Source organism: Arvicanthis niloticus, chromosome 9 (assembly GCF_011762505.2).
Source record: "Arvicanthis niloticus isolate mArvNil1 chromosome 9, mArvNil1.pat.X, whole genome shotgun sequence".
In the NCBI taxonomy this organism is placed as follows: domain Eukaryota; kingdom Metazoa; phylum Chordata; class Mammalia; order Rodentia; family Muridae; genus Arvicanthis; species Arvicanthis niloticus.
The window spans coordinates 12,527,391-12,545,032 of NC_047666.1; the positions used below are offsets into that span (position 1 = coordinate 12,527,391).

Sequence of the window (17,642 nt, forward strand, 5' to 3'; positions counted from 1 at the left end):
GCTAGGGTTCTCTAGAGAAACAAAACTAACAGCACACCCGTGCGAGCATGCATGCATGTGCATACATGTTGGCAGACCAGAGACTGAGGAAGCCAGGTGTAGTAGCAACCTGCTGGCCAGCAATATGGAAACTTAAGAGAGCAGCTGACACAGTTCCAATCTAAAGGCACTATGCTAGAGAAGTCCTTCTTATTCTAGTCAGGCCTTCAGCTGTTTGGCTGAAGTTCACTTATGTTACAGAGGGCAGTCTACTTAAAAAGATCATTTTAATATTAATCTTACTCAACTACATGCCAACTTCTCAACTACATCTCCCCTACATAATACTTGGAATAGTCATTTGCACACATTGTACTCATTTGATCTAGGCCAAAATATTGAGAATTGGTCTTATAAGCTTTCTTTGCTTCTACCTTAAAAGAAGAAGGGAAGGAGTTGCAGAGATACTTAGAGCACTGGCTGCTTTTTCTTACAGAGAAAATGGATTCTGTTCCCAGCACTCATGTGGCAGACAACTCTAACTCCAGTTCCCAATAATCTGATTCCTTCTCTGGCTTCATGTGCTGCATACACATGGTGCACAGAAGACATGCTGACAAAACACTCACACATAAATAAAAACAAAGAAAAAATGTCCTAGTTCTATTTGTAAGTATAATACTTCAACAGAGTTTTCTTCAGTTACTTAAAGAAATTTACTTAAAATGTTTATTCATGCAGTCTATTTTGATTATATTTTCTTTTCCCTCAGCACTTCTCCACCCAACTTCATGTTCTCTCTTTTTCCCAGGAAAACAACAAAAAAAGACGAACTTTAAAAAGAACAAAACAAAACAAAACAAAAAAAAAACATAAGGGAAAGAAGTCAAAAATAACAAAACAAAAATCCTCTGACCCACCTACAAATATGGAACCTATTTTATATTGGCTAATTACTCCTGGGCACGGGACTGCCCTGGAGTAGTTGATATATCCAATTGGAGAAAACAAAATTTTCCTTTCCCCAGGAAGTATCACTTACAAATAGCTTCTTGGTTAGGGTTGAGACTTTGTGTCTCCTTCTCAATGCTGGGATTTTGTCTGGTTTAAACCTGTGCAGGTCCTGTGGGTGTTGTCACGGTCTCTGTGTGTTCATAAAACTGTGTGTCTTGTGTTGCAGTAAATGCTATTGGGGGTTTTCTATCCTAGCTTACTTAGCTCATTTAGTTCCCAAGTAAAAGACACAAAACCTTTATATTTATAATAAGCCTGAAAAACACTAGAGCCAGGCAGGTATCAACCTTTTGTGCTGTTTTGTCTATTTCCCTGTCAATAACCTCACGATATAACTTGCCACATTCCACCTGGGCCACTCCTATTCCAACTGGCTGGCCTTCATGGCCATGCTCTCAAGATGGTGTCTACTGAGACTTCACTAGTCTTGAGGCAATTAGACCTTGGGATACAGAGTTTAGCATTACAATACATAGCAACAGACCAAATGTCAAACAGTCTTGTGTCTTGAAGAGGCTGTTTCCTTGGGGTTATCCACCATTTCTGGCTTTTAAAGTCTATCTGCTTCTTCTGCAAAGAACTCTGAGGTTTGAAGGAAGGGGTTTGATACAGACTCTCTATTTAGGGCAGAGTGATCCAAGATCTCTCACTTAATGCACATTGTCCAGTTGTGGATCTCTTTGTTAGTTACTATTTATGGCAAGAAGAATCTTCTCTGATAAGGATTGAGTGACGCTCTGGTTTATGGGTCGTTGGGTCATTGTCATTGGGAGTCATTTTATTGCTATGCTTTGGCAGAATAATGGTAGGTTCTCCCCTAGAATCATGACCTATCTCAGGTTCTTGGCCACTTTAGCAGTATTGTGCATGGGTTCTGGCTTCTGAGAGCAATGCTTGTACATGGTGCACAGATGTACATACAGGCAAAACTCCATACACATAAAATAAAAATAAGTCTTTAAGGAAAAGAAGAAAGACTACTTAATGTTCTTGATAGTGAACCAAGCCAGCATGTTTAAGACCAAGACTGAGTTTATCTGTTAATGAAGTAGATTAACTACACATGCTGTGAAGTAGGTCAGTGGATCTGTGCGGCCCGCTTCTTGCTTCTGCTCATCCTGTTCTTCATTCTTCCTTTTCCTATCTCCAAACCTAAAGGTCACCTCTAAAATGTTGGGCCTGGTCATACAGTTGAAGGACAAAAGAATAAAGAAATGGTAAAGAAAAACACATGGGAGAGATCAAGAGACCTAAAACACATTACTAAAAAGAGAAAAAAAAAAAAAAAGTAAAAAAGATACATGTAAAAAATTCAAGGATGTTGAGGCCAGGACCTTCCAGATCATTTTTATAAACAAACGTACATAATGTAGTGCACCTGAGTGAGAAGATGTAAAAGGTATTCCACATGTGTGAAAGGAAAACTTAAAAAGAATCAGATTTTGGTTTTGGTTATACTATGTGCATTAAGTCAGAGATCTTGGATCACTCTGCCCTAAATAGGACATCTGTCAAACCCCTCCCCTCAAGTCTCAAGAGTTCTTTGTAGAAGAAGCAGAAAGATTCTAAAAGCCAGAAGTGGTGGATATCTCCAAGGAAACAAAGGTACATACGATTTCCATAACCAAAAAAAGCACTTTTTGTCTTAGATTATTTTATTATTTGTTCCAATGTGCTTTACTTTTGTTGAATGATACTTTCTAGTTTTAGTAAAGAATTCTTTCTTTTTTTTTTTTTTAAAGGCAGGATCTCACCTGGTAGCTCTGGCTAGGCTGATATTTGTTTGAAATATAGGCTAGGATTATAGAAATATGCCTGACAATATGATCATCATCCCCTCCCCTTCTACCTCCTCATTTTTTAAAAAATTAGACTTGTTTATTTTATGTGTGAGTGTTTTTCCTGCATGTATGTATGTGTGCCATATATGCTTGGTGCCTGTGGAAATCAGAAGAGGGCATTGAATCCCCTGGAACTGGAGTTGTACATGGTTGTGAACTACTATGTGAGTGCTGGATATTGAAACCTGGATCCATTGCAAGAGCAACAACTGCTCTTAACTACTGAGTGATCTCTCCAGCCCCTTCCTCATTTTTTTAAAATTAAATTTAAAACATTTCCCTTAATTTTATATGTATGAGTGTTTGCACGAATGTCTGTTTACTGCATGGATGCACTGTTTGACTCAGATCCCTTGGGGTTAGAGTTAGAGATAGTTGTGAATCACCATGTCCTCTGGAAAAGCACATGTTCTTACCCACTAAGCACGTCTTCAGCCATTACAATTTTATTTTTTGTTTTGTGTGTGTATGTGGGTGAGCACATGCCATAGCACACATGTTGAGGTCAGAGGGCAACTTGTGAGAATTGTTTCTTTCTTTCTTTTTTTTTTTCAGAGCTGAGGAGCGAACCCAGGGCCTTGGACCTTGCACTTGCGCTTGCCAGGCAAGCGCTCTACCACTGAGCTAAATCCCCAACCCGAGAATTGTTTCTTTCCTTATACCAAACTGAGTTTGTTGTCAGACCACTTTAACCTGCAGAGCCATCCTGCCTTCTTGGCTTTTTCAGACAGATTCCTGTCATCTAGACTGGTCAGCGTAGCTGAGGATGAGCTTGAACTCCCAATTCTCCTGCCTCTACCTCCTATGTGCTGGGATTACAGTTGCGTGCCTCCATTCCTGGCTCTTGCAAGATTTTTTTTTTGTTTGTTTGTTTTGTTTTGTTTTGTTTTGTTTTTCAAGACAGGGTTTCTCTGTGTAGTCCTGGCTGTCCTGGAACTCACTCTGTAGACCAGGCTAGCCTCGAACTCAGAAATCCACCTGCATCTGCCTCCCAAGTGCTGGGATTAAAGGCGTGCGCCACCACTGCCCGGCCTTGCAAGATATTTTAACTGTAGGAAAAGTCAAATTGTTGCATATAAATTTGTATTTTAAATGCAAAAATGTTGTTAATTTCACTGGCCAGCAAAATTTATTGTGGAATCTAGAACCCTGGCATAGGATTCACTGGTGATTTTTTTCTAAAGTGCTTGTTTGTTTTCAGGCTGTTCCACTACATGATGGCTCTTAATATATTCTCTTTAGTTTCGTAAAGCTGAGGAGTTGATGTGAGGAAGAACATTACATGGGAATTACATATTTTTCTTGTTTTTTGTTTGTGGAAGTTATGTTTCTATAGGTTAGAAGTGTCAGTGCTAACCTTATGACATTTATTACAAGGTTATGTATCAAGACAAATTACTGTCCTTTCTATATCATAGGTCATTAATAAAGTAGAATCCTAAAATTAAGAAATTGTCAATGTTTTGTGTGCCAAAATAGAAGGTTTGGGTTATATAATATTAAAGACACTGCTTAAGAGAGCCAACTGGAGGCAAACCTTGTATTTGGTAATGACTTAGGTAGATAGCAACAAAAAGTACTTTGGAAGCTGGGCATGATGGTGCGCGTCTATAGGCCCTAGCACTGAGGAGGTAGAGGCAGGAAGATCACGAGGTCAAGATTGGGCTGTGGGGATGACTCAGCTGGTAAAGTGCTTGCACACCAGCATTAGGACCCGGGTTCAGGTACCAAGCATAAAGAGCACACATAAAGAGAGCTAGCTACAGTAGTATGTACCCGTAATCTTATTGTAGGGGAAGAGGAGACAGAGGGATGAACATGTGTACATACACATGGACATCCCAGACAACAACAGTGTGCAGGTTGACACAAACCTAGACACATCTGTGAAGAGGGAATCTCAATTGAGTAATTGCTTCTCAATTGTCCTGCAATACATTTTCTTAATGATTGATGTGGGAGGGTTCAGGCCATTGTGAGTAGACCCACCACTGGGCAGGTGGTCCTGGGTGATAGAGGAATTCAAGTTGAGAACATTATGGGGAACAAGCCAGTAAGCACCATCCCTCCATGGTTTCTGCCTCTGCTACTGTTTGAGTTCTTGTCCTGACTGCCAACAATGATTGACTATGATTGTGCTAGGGACAGGAAAGACAAATAAAACCTTTCCTTTCTAAATTGTTTTTGGCCGTGGTGTTTTATCACAGCAATGGAAAGCAAATGAAAACAACCAATGTTGTCTGGGTCATCCTAGGCTACATAGGCAGTTTGAGACCAGCCTAGGTTACATGAGATCCTGTCTCAAAAAAACAAAAAACAAAACAAAACAAAAAATGAGAGGGAAAAAAGCAACTTTGATTTCATCAAATTGAAAATTTTACATCAAAGGTGTGGTGGTTTAAATGAGAATGTCCCCTGCCACCATAGACATATTTGAATATTTAGTCCCCAATTGGTGGGACTGTTTGGGAAGGATGAAGAGGCGTAGCCTTCTTGGAGGAGGTGTGTCACTTGGAATAGGCTTTGAGGTTTCAAAAGCTCAAGCTGTTCAGTTAGTTTTCTCTGCCTAGTGTTTGTTGATCAAGATGTAAGATCTCGGTGGTGGTGGTGGCGCACGCCTTTAATCCCAGCACTTGGGAGGCAGAGGCAGGCGGATTTCTGAGTTTGAGGCCAGCCTGGTCTACAGAGTGAGTTCCAGGACAGCCAGGACTACACAGAGAAACCTTGTCTTGAAAAACCAAAAAAAAAAAAAAGTAAGATCTCAGCTATTACACCATGCCTTCCTGCATACTGCCATGCTTCCTATGATGAAGGTTGTGGATGCACCCTCTGAAACTGTAAGTCCTGAATAACTTTCTTCTGTAAGTTGTCTTGGTCATGGTATGTCATTATAGCAATAGAAACATTACTAAGATAAAAGGATACTCAAGGAAAAAATGAGGGACTATTTTAACTATATGATAAAATTCTGGTATACAGAAAATGCAAAGAACTCTTATAATGTAACAAGAAGATAACTCAAAAACTTTGTAGGAGCCTGGTGATGGTGCCACACACCTTTAATGCCAGCACTCTGGTGGCACTGCAAGCAGATCTCTGAGTTGGAGGTCTGGTCCACACAGTGAGTTCCAGAACATCCAAGGCTACACAGAAAAACCCTGTCTTGGAAAACAAATAAGCAAACAAACAAGCAAACGTGGTATAGGACTTGAGTAGCCATTTATGCAAAGCTAGTATATGAAACACATGGAAAATTGCTCAGCATTATTGATCCCAGGAGTTTCAAGTCAAAGCTAAATGAGGTACTCACCCACTCTTGTGATTTTTCAGTATAATAATGGAATGTTGGTGGGAACATAAATTGGCTGGTAACATAAATTGGGTGGAAGTATAAATGTGCTTTGGAAAACAATTTGGAAATCTTGGAACAGAAGACAGTATATTGTATGATTTCCTTTCCAGGGATTATCCAGAATAGACATTTATGAAACAAAAGGCTGCCAGATGTTAGAGAAGAGGGGAAAGTGGCAGGGGGGATGTGTGATGCTTAATAGAGTCTAGGTTTCCTTTTGGGTTGATGGAAGCCTTCTGTGATTACCAGAACTTGGTGGTGGTGATGGTAATTATTGAGCCTTGTTAATAGACTATATACCATTAAGTGCTTCAAGTGATGAATACTTAGTGCACTTTACCAGATACAGAAATCAAACCTGCTAGTAGGTATTTGCAGATGGTCAGAGAGGCAGACTTAGACAAACACTTACAACTTAGGAAGTCAAGCACAGGACAGTATGAGGGTTTTTGTTTGTTTGTTTGTTTGTTTTTGTTTTGTTTTACAAGGCAATTACAACTGGTTTAAACCTTTCAAATGTGCTTAGATCCTTGACTTTCAAACAATACTGTTTTGGAGCAGGTAAAAGCACCTGCTGCTAACTTGATGGCCTAAGTTCAGGCCAGGGAACCATGTGGGAGGAAGAAAGCAACTCTAGTTAGTTGTTCTCTGACATCCATATATTTGTTGTGGCTTGTGCACATGCTTATACATATGTATATAAATAAGTGTAAGGAAAATGTATTTTGGTTGGACTGGAGAGATGGCTGAGTGGTTGCTCTTGTGAGGACTTGAACTCAATTCCTAGCACCCACAAGGTGGCTCACAGCTATCCATAACTACAGCTTCAAGAGATCTGATGCCTCCTTCTGCTCTGTATGGGTACTAAGCATGCACATGGCATGCATACATATATACATACACATGCCATACTGATAAAAATACATATAAACCAAATTGAATAAATTATAAAAGTTTTAAAAATTGAAAAACATTTTTTAAAAATACATTTTGCTTAACTACAGCTATTTAACAAGTCCTTCTGTGTCTGGGAAATAGCAGCATTGTTCATTGCTTCTGTTCTAGGTCTTTCCTGGGATCATCTGGGCAGTTGTTGCGCATGGACCCTTAAGGCAATGCCTAGGACTAGTCAGTTCCCAGTATCCCTTACTCTGGTGCTTGGCTGCTAATGCCAGCTCTGCAGCGACTGCTGCCTTGGAATTCCTGCTTGTGGCATCTCTGTGTTTTGGGATTTCCTCGCAGCCTAGCAGCAGGTTCTGAGAACAGAGTCAGGCCAAAGCCAAGTCCATTTATGCTGTAGTTTGAGAAGGCACACAGCATCACTTTCACTGCCCTCTGTTAGTGAATTATTAACCAAGCCTGCCCTTGCACCTTCCCTTACCCCATCCCCTCTTCCCTACACCTGACAGCCACTATTTACTATTCCTATGAATTTGTCTATTCTGGATAATCCCCATAAAGGAAATCATACAATATCATGTTTCACAGGTAACAGTATATTTCTGGAAGAACATTTGGCATGTCTGCGTTGTTACAGTCAGTACTGCAAAATGCACCCAGCTCGCTCGCTTTCTTTCTTTCTTTCTTTCTTTCTTTCTTTCTTTCTTTCTTTCTTTCTTTCTTTCTTTCTTTCTTTCTTTCGTGAAGGTGGAGGCTAGAACAACTAATCCCCCTCCCCCACCCACACATGTACAGTCAATATTGTATAATGCACTCAGCCCTATTTTTTGTGGGGGTAGAGACTAGAGCAACTGACATTCCCTTCCCATTGCAGCTCTCAATAAGACACTACAAAAATTTTATTCTACTAGGACCAGATCTTATCATTTTAACTATATTTTAAAATGGTTAAGATATCTTTGATATAACCTTAAGGTTCTTAACCTCCTCCAGTTTTGTTCTGGAAACCAGAGTACTAAAGTCATCTGCTTCCTGTTCTGTATCAGCATCTACTGGGGTGACAGGCACTGGATAATTTCTGTGGATCTTTTGTTTCAAAAAAGCAGACAGCTAGAGGAACACAGCAGGCATAGTCAGTTCCAGAAGAGATGCAGAATCTAGCTGGATATGGCTGATTCCTTGATTACAGTTCATTTCTGCTGCTTAGGAATTTCTGCTCTCCCCCTTGGAGTCTTGTTTTTACATCTTCTGTTGTTCCTTCTCTAGAAAACGGGGACTGCTTGCACCTAAGTCCTAGTTCCTTTTCTCTTGGGGCATCCATCACCTTTTTCACATGTTCTTTCTTTTTGTTGTTGTTTAAATTCAGTCTGGGTTATTGTTTGTTTTTTGTTTTTTAACTTGTATTGCTAGTTAGGTGTTTGTGTTGCTGTGACTAGATATCCAAGGAAAACAACTTAAGGGAGGAAAGATTTATTTGGTTACTGTTTCAGAGAACTCAATCCATACATAGCCTGTGGTCCTTAGGTCCATGGTGAAACGGAACATCTTAGGAATGGGTACAATCATGTGATAGGAAATTCTTACCTCTTGGTGCACTAGAAGCAGAGAAAGGATTCTATGATAGGACTTTGACAAGACACAGCCAGGGTCATGCTACCAGTGACCTATTTCCTCCAGTTAAGGAAGCTTATGGAAAATCCCAGTGACATTCAAGAAATAAGTAACATATATAAACTTAAAAGTGACAATGAGTCATTCTGATTCTCTTTTCAAGTTAAAAATTGCTTGTGTGTGATCCTAGCACTCGGGAGTTAGAGGCAGAAAGATCAATGGTTCAATGTTAATCTGGGCTATGTGAGACCTTGACTTACAAAACAATGGCAACAAAACCAACTAGGGCCAGCCAGGTGGTCCTGGACAAGAAGCTTGTGATGCAAGTCTGGTGAGTTTTGATCCTCAGGTCTCACATGGTATAAGTAGAGAAATGGCTCCCACAGGTTGTCCTCTGACCTCTACATATGGAGTGGAGTGTGTGCGTGTGTTCTTGAGCGCACACATGTATATCTGAGTCTGTGCGCGTATAGACAATAAATAAATGTAATTTAAACATGAAGAAAATTTAAAAAATTCAACAGCACAAAAATATTTAAGAATAGTTTTTCTTCATTACTGTTTTTGAGGTTTTCGGGTTTGTTTTGCTTTTATTTTTTGAGACAAGGTCTTACTGCAGGTCCCAGGCTGGCCTGGAACTTGTAGCAGTCCTTCTGCTTTAGCCTTCTAAGTGCTGGTGCCAAACTGTTTTTAAACATTCAGAAAAGTACTGGGCAGTGGTAGCACACGCCTTTAATCCCAGCACTTGGGAGGCAGAGGCAGGCGGATTTCTGAGTTCGAGGCCAGCCTGGTCTTCAGAGTGAGTTCCAGGACAGCCAGGACTACACAGAGAAACCCTGTCTCAAAAAACAAAACAAAACAAAACAAAAAAATTTAGAAAAGTATTTTGTGGTAGGTTGATTTCTAAAAGTAAACTAATTTTTGTTTGAATACACTTTTAAGAAAAGTACTTTTTATCTGTATTGTCAATTCAAAAACTTCTGAGATTTATTTAACTGTTTTGCATTTTGAGGTGGTCTGGCTGTGTATCTTAGACTGGCCTGTAGTTTGTGATCTTTCCTAGCCTGGAGAGTGCTGGGGTTACAAGTATGAGCCATTGTACTTCCAAATTCCTTTACCGTATTGATGTGATGTCTTCTCCTCCTTTAGAGTTGTCTGTGTGGGAAGTTTGTCCTCCGTCCACTACGATCATGCCGGAGATACTCCACTTCAAGCAGTTCTGGGTATGTGGCTTGTCTCCTTGGAACCAAGCTCTTTACTGTGTACTAACAATAGAGGTGTGCATGTGCATGTGTGTATGTTTACTCTGAATGTGGACATGGCTGCATAAACTAACTTTTCAGTATTCTGATAACATCCATGGTCATCAGAGGAAGGCTGAGTGTAGTTCAGTAAGATTTTTTCATTTATGTTTTAATTTTTTTTTTTTTTGAGACAGAGTCTCTTGATACAGACCCAGCTGTCCTGGAGCTCAGTGTGTAGATCAGTCTGACCTCAAACTCAAAAGAGATCTGCCTACCTCTAACTCCTGAGTGCTGGGCATCATCAATAATATATTTTTGAGCAAAACCATATTCATATAACCTTTATTGTAAAATATCGTTAAAATTGTCATATTTCATTATTATTGCTCTCTTACTGTGTTCAGTTTATAAATTGTTATCATAGATACATATGTATAGAAAAAAGTACAGCATTTGCTTCTATCTATGGCTTCTGGGGTTCTTGGAGCAAATCCGCCCGCTTCCCAGTAGAGGGAGCTACTGTACTGTAGGGAAGCTTTGCTCTAAGACCCGAGGCGTCCTTCCGGCACATTATTTTGGGTGAAGCTTTAGTAATGATGCTCCTTTTGGTTCTTCGGTAACTGGGTGGCACAGAGCAGAGTCCTCTCTTCAAGTGCTTCTGTTCTGAAGGTGTTTACTTAGGTCCCTAGTATTATATTGTAAGTTTAAAAAGTGCTTGTTACTTCTGTTGATGTCTTACTGTCTTCCTTTTCCAATTGGGACATGCTGAGCAGGCCCTGACCTACATCTCTAGCTCAGTAATTTTCAAATTTGAATTTAATTTAATGTGAAGTCCTGCTTTGTAGCCCATGCTGGCTTCAATCTCAGAGCAGTTTTCCTGCCTCAGCCTTTAGAATGTTAGAATTAGCTTTCTTTTTTGTAAAGGATTTACTTTATTTTTCTTACAGAAAAGCTTATAGAGGAGCTTTGAAAGTCAGTGATTTGTGGGACTTCAGAGGAAATCTCAAAATTGCAAATATCAAGTTTTATGGGTCAAATGAGAGACTGCTTCATTCTTTCTATTGTAATTATCTTTTAAAATTTTTGTTATCTGTATGTAAATATTGTTATTTCATATTGCAGACATGTTAAAAATGATCAAGAAAAAGTGATTTGCAGCTGTGGTGTTACTCTTAGCGGCTGTGGTCTGAGTCCATGGCAGAGAAATGGAAGTGGGAAGGTTTATAAGACTTAGTAGGAAAGCAGAAGAGAACATAAAAAAGTTGATATTTTCAATATTTCCTTCTTCTAGGTTGACTGCTGGTAAAATTGCTGGAGCTGGCCTTTTGTTCGTTGGTGGAGGGATTGGTGGCACTATCCTATATGCCAAATGGGATTCCCATTTCCGGGAAAGTGTAGAGAAAACCATACCTTACTCAGACAAACTCTTTGGGATGGTTCTTGGCTCTGTGCCTAGTACTGTTCCGTTGCCAAAGAAACCGGTAAGACTTTTAAACAGTATTTCAATTTATGTTATAGAATGCTTTCACTCAACTACTTATTTTTAAAGCAGTTTTATGTAGCCCAGACTGGGCTTGAACTCCTGATTCTCTGGCTTCACCTCCTACTTTTGGGGATTATAGGTATGTACCATTATACCTGAGTATGAAATACTTTTAAAAAGCAAGCTTTTTTTTTATCTGGATAGTATTATTTGTGTATAACTCACTGCAACTTGCCACATGTATGTTTGTTAGTTCTCTTCAACTTGAACGAACAGTAATCTTTTTAAGTAGAATTTTAGCCTGTGGAAGTTCCATAAATGCTCTTAATTACCACATTAAAAAACAACCATACGGCACAAGGATAAATAAAAGAGGTATGTTGGACGGAGGTAGCTGGTTGGCCTATGGCCTGAGGCACAGTTGTGGGTTTATGCCTGACTTAGTGAACTAAGAATATAATGTAGAGTGGTCAGGATGGAACCTATTGTTGTAGCTAGTTATAGCTCCCTTAGGCAGAAAATAAAGTCATGGAATTCAGCTATCTGCCGTTTGGCTGACAGGAATGTGTGCCAGCGTTCCTGGAGCATTGTGCACATTCACTCTGTACACACATCACTCGCTTAAACTTTTAACATAATTTATTAGTTTAATATATTTATTATTTGTGTGTGTGTGTGTGTGAGAGAGAGACAGACAGACAGACAGACATCCAGACATCAGTGTGGAGGTGAGTGTAAATTTTCCAGAGTGTGTTGTTGTTCTGCTATGGGATCCAGGGATCAAGCTCAGGTTACAAGCTTATACAATGATGCCTTTTCACTACTTGGCAGCCTTAGCTTAAAACTTTTAAGCTCATCTTTAAAAGAAAGGCATTACATCTACTGGAATTAGAATTATAGGTGGTTATAAGTCACTATGTGGGTGCTGGGAATTGAACTCACATCCTCTGGAAAAGCCTCTAGTGCTCTTAATCATTGAGCCGTCTCTCCAGCCACCTTTTAAAAATACTTTATTTTATGTATATTGGTGTTTTGGCCTGTATGTATGTTTGTGTATTACATGTGTGCTCATGACTGTGCAGACCAGCAAAGGATATCAGATTCCTGGGAATTGGAGTTACAAACAGTTGTGAACCACCATTGTGAGTGCTAGGATTCAAATCCTGGTCCTCTAGAAGAGCAACCAGTGTTCTTAGTTGCTAACCCATCTCTTCATCCCACAGTCTTAAATATTTCTTAATTCAAACACAGTAACTTGTTTACACACAGATATAGACACAGGAGACATACAAAAGAACATGGGCTTTTTGGCCTTTTGCTCTAGATATTTCTTTATGCTTTGAGGCTGGATGTTCCTGATCAGGTAGTTCCTTCTCAAGCTGTGGGTATTTGATGTCCAGAATTTAGCATGGCAGAGACCAATTCTATCAATTCTATTGGTATAAAATTGAAAGTGTTACCTGTTTTTTTCATTATAACCAACTGTTCGTGGCTGGTCTTCCATTTCATTATTTCTTAGACTTTTAAAAGTCTGCATTGGTTAAAGGAGACAGTTACACTACAGCTGTACTCACAGAATCATGTAGCTTCATCTAAAATCCTTGGTCAGTTTTAAGCCATATGATCTGGGGGAGATAGCTGGAAGCACCACTAGGAGCAGGGTTCCTGGCTGAGAAGCTGAGAGTAGTGTTCATTTCTTGTTCAACCTAGTCACAGTCACAGGGTCAATTTTTGTGAATGAATTCTTTATCTCTGATTGGCTTTTGTTTGTACTCACTACACCTCAGTTGCTTTGCAGACTGTTTCCACTTGAATAGCATAGTGTTCCTATACTGAACCATCTCAAATCCTACATGCTTTGTGATTTGCTTCCCTTCCCACCCCAAATGGTGCTAGAGATTGGCCCTGCCACTGAGCTCTCGGCTCCCTATAGGAATGGCTACCAGGTTGCTGGCTTAGAGTTGCTGGATTCTTCATTATGGCTTTTATTTGTTAGCTCTCTGTTTTGCTCTATCTACCTTGACCTGTATCATTTCGTATACCAATTGTCTTCTGAACTAAGGCCATTGTTTTTTCCATGCACCTGGCCTTTCCTGCCTTCAGTTTTCACCCCCAGATTTCTCCTGAAAGAACAGAGATTATCTTCAGGTCAGTGTAGAGTCTTCTGAAGTAAATTAAGTAAAGCATTGCTGTGCTTTCATGACACTGTTTGCCTGGAACTTTTAAACATTTTAAACATTTTTAATTTTCTAAAAAAAACTTTGTCTCTTTGTCTGTGAACTGTCACCTTGATCTGGAGTTACAAGCAGTTGTGAGTTGCTTTGTGGGTGCTAGAAATTGAACCCGGCTCCTTTGGAAGAGCAGCCAGTGATCTTAACTGCCGAGTCTTCTCTCTAGCCCAACATTTTTATTTCTTAACCAAATGTAAAATGAGATGGTGGCGCACGTCTTTAATCCCAGCACTTCATAGGCAGAGGCAGGTGTATCTCTGAATTTGAGGGCAGTTTGGCCTACAGATTGAGTTCCAGGACAGTCAGGGCTACACAGAGAAACCTTGTCTTGAGAAACCAAAAAAGAAAAGAAAAGCAATATGAGACTGTAAGGATTGTCGGTGGACTGGCAAGATGGTTCAGTAGGTAGAGTCTTGCCATCAAGACTGATACTTACATGTTGGAAGCAGAGAGCTGAGTCTTGAAAGTTGTCTTACCACCACATGAGTGCCGTGGTGCGAGCTTCTCCCTCCCATTAATAAATGTTAAAATAAAGAATACTGATTGAATATGGAAAGGTTAAATGTCAGTCTAGAAGCTGGCCATTGGTTCCTTTTTTCCTTATTTCTTTTTTTTTGGAGGGGGGGGATGTAGGGGGGAATAGAGAGAATCTCTTGTGTACTGTATAGAAGCATCACCTGCCAATAAAAAGCTGATGGCCTATTAACTAAGGCAGGAAACAGGAGATGGGCGTTCCTGTAGGGAGAGAAGAACTTTGGGATAGTCAGGAACAAGAAGAGATTATCCCTGACTTTCTTCTGAGGAGACACACATGAAACTGAGGAGTGGAAACCAGCCAAGTGCACTTATAGAGCAGAGTAAACGGGTTAATTACGTTAGGAGCTAGGGGGGAACAAGCCCTAGCTTAAGGCCTCGTGTTTACTCATAGTCATTCTCAGAGTTGTTACTTCCTGCAGATGCAGGGAGGGTGGAGGAACAAGATTTCTTTGTGTAGCCCTGGCTGTCCTGACATTCATTTTGTAGACCAGGCTAGTTTCAAACTCAGAGATCCAGTTCCACCTGCCTCTGTCTCCCAAGTGCTGGGATTAAAGGTGAGCGCCCAGTGCCTGGCACTGGCTCCCTTCTTGCTGTGGTGTGTGGGCTTCACCAGTGGGTGGTTCACTACTCTAAGCAGTCTCTATTTTGCTTTTCCCACCTTAGGACCAAATCATAGTCACGTAAATCTGTAGCTTTATGACATTTGTTAAAGATTTGTTTAAAAAGCAGAGTAAAGAATGAGGTATGATAATTTTAAAAAATTAACAATGTAGAAGACTAGCCAACAACATTTCAGAAAATTGTTATGGTAGAAGTGAGAGGGTACTTGATTTTTTCCAGATACTGGTTTTATTCTGATACTATGTTCATAAAAAAGATTTAACATAGGAATGAAATTTGGAGAAATTGAAGGTCTGAATTTGGAAATTCATCATAAACCTGCTTGTTATGAGAGTGTGAGTTACTGGAACCTACGTGTAAATAATAGACTAATGTCTCTTTAAAAATTTATGTATGTATGTATGTATGTATGTATGTATGTATGTATGTATGTATAAATGTATAAATAAACTGTAGCCTGGAGATGGAGCTTGCCCCAGTATGCATAAGGCGCTGGGTTTAATTCCTGACAAGAAAAGGGGAAAATAAACCAACAACATTTTACATGTTAATTTGTACATATAACGGGTTGTATGTTAATTTGTATTTTAAATAAGTGGAAAATCGTGTATTTTCAGTTTATGCTAGGATGGAAGGATAGATTTTAGAGTTTTCCCAATGATAGCCTACGAGCTAGAAGAGAAAGGGATAGTGAAGGGCCCATTGTAACCACCGATGATCTCGATATGTGCTTGTTAAACAGTGAACATGGGTTTCATAAATTCAGAAGTAGCAGTATGGTGGTTCATACCTGCAGTCCCAACATTTAGAAGGCTACTGTAGAAGCATTGGAGTTTAAGGCCAGCTTGAGATACAGAATTAGATCCTGTTCCAAAAAGTAAAACAGGCCATGGCTGGAGAGATGGCTCAGTGATTAAGAGCACTGGAGGCTCTTCCAGAGGATACTAGGGTTTGATTCCCAGCACTCATGTGGTGGCTTATAATCATCTGTAACTCCCATTCCAGGGGATCTGATGTCCTCTTTTGACTTCCCTGGGTACCAAGCACACATGCAAGATAAAGACATATGCAGGCACAACACCCGAAGACATAATAATATTCGATTTTTAAAGAAAGCAGCCTAATTAAAAGAAAATGGGTATTTTTCTAGTTTCCATGACAAAGTTTTAAACCATTTCTGTTTAATCATCTAGGACCGTGTGACCCACTGCCTGCCTGCTCTGGCCATTAATAAAAAGGGGACAACAAGAGTGGTGAACAACACTTTTCATTATTTCTTCATTTTCCCCAGCAAATCTCACAGTTTCATTAATGAACAGTAGGACCTTAAGTTAGTCTGGCTTTAACTGGGAAAGAAAAGCAGTTACTGCTTACAAACCTGTCGTGTTTCTTCATGTGTAATTGCATCCTGGCAATAAAAGAAGCAACAAACAAATGTTCAGTTTTACCCCAGTCCTGTCATCAGTCATTTGTTCCTACCTGAGTGCGCACAGAAAACTATAATTTTATTTAAAAAAAGAAATGGCTCTAGGTGGAAATAGCCTCCTCAGTGTTAGTTATGTAAGAGGAATGACACCGAAGGGGATGATAATATATCACATGCTCTATCATCTTTCCTGAAGAAGCCTTTGGTAGTGCTAAAACATGGCTTAGTCCATTGAAATTAAGTTTTTAGAATGTTTTTTTGTAGTAATGTAGTAATGATAGTTTCTTTCTACGAGTATATTGCAAAATGTTGATAATCTGGCCTTTAAAAAAAGAATATTACTATTTGTTCCTTTTTTTGAGACAGGGTTTCTCTGTGTAGTCCTGGCTGTCCTGGAACTCACTCTGTAGACCAGGCTGGCCTCAAACTCAGAAATCCGCCTGCCTCTGCCTCCCAAGTGCTGGGATCAAAGGCGTGCGCCACCACTGCCCAGCTATATGTTCCCTTTTAAAGACAACATTATATCCTAAATTTTAAACATTTCCATTTCCAAGATTCAGTCTGGTCCACTAAAAATCTCCAGTGTATCAGAGGTGATGAAAGACTCCAAACTGCCCGTGGCACAGACCCAGAAAAAGAAGGAAGACACTCCAGCTTCAGCAGGTACTTGTTAGAGCCACTCTGGAAGGCACAGTGGGAGGGTTGCCTTAATGTCTGTATTTAAAGTTAGAGGAGCATGTTTCCTTCACTGGGAAGTCATCTGTTTTCCCCCTGTAGGTTTCAGTGGCTGAGTGGACATAGTATTGAACTTTGATTAACAGTTAACTTTAATCATTTTTTCCTTTTATCCTGTGTATATGTTAAGAGATATCTTTTGAGTGAGAACTTTAGTTCTTAAAACAAAGTTTGTCTCATTTTCCTGTTTTCCTACCCATTTCATCTCTAAAATTGTTTTTCCTCTTCCATCAACATTTTTGTTCATAAATTAATCTTAAAATTATCATTTCTGAAATGATTTTTTAAAAATGAATCCTTCATACACTTATCTTCGCTCTGAACATACTCTTCTCTGTTTGGAACTGTCATCTTTTTTCACATCTTTCATGTCTTCCTTCTTCTCTGCTACTCTTCAGAATGGTTAGAGACCCTCTGCCAAATTGCTTTCTTGTCTCTCCTCCTTTGACACAGACTCCTTTTTATTCCACTGTTCTTTTTGATGTGTTGCTGATGTTCACTTCTCTGTGCTTAGAGTTAGCACTGTTACTAGAAGCCTTTCTTGAGGTAAGAGGGATTAAAGTGTCTGTAGACACTGAGAAGACTTTGTGTCAACATTTGTCAAATTTCTGTTTGTGTTTATCACTCAAACACAGGGCAGTACAAGTATTTGTATGTTTAAGTACAGT

The 17,642-nt window shown here is 39.6% G+C and overlaps 1 protein-coding gene across 11 annotated transcripts in view; it reads left to right on the plus strand.

The window, feature by feature from the left end:
- Positions 1 to 17,642, plus strand: part of Immt (inner membrane mitochondrial protein) — a 41,317-nt gene that overhangs the window by 3,123 nt on the left and 20,552 nt on the right. For all 11 annotated transcript variants that reach the window (XM_034511343.2, XM_034511344.2, XM_034511345.2 and 8 more), the window contains exons 2-4: positions 9,847 to 9,920; positions 11,233 to 11,422; positions 16,794 to 16,902. In XM_034511343.2, coding sequence (XP_034367234.1) covers positions 9,847 to 9,920; positions 11,233 to 11,422; positions 16,794 to 16,902 — 373 coding nt within the window. The remainder of the gene's footprint in view (positions 1 to 9,846; positions 9,921 to 11,232; positions 11,423 to 16,793; positions 16,903 to 17,642) is intronic.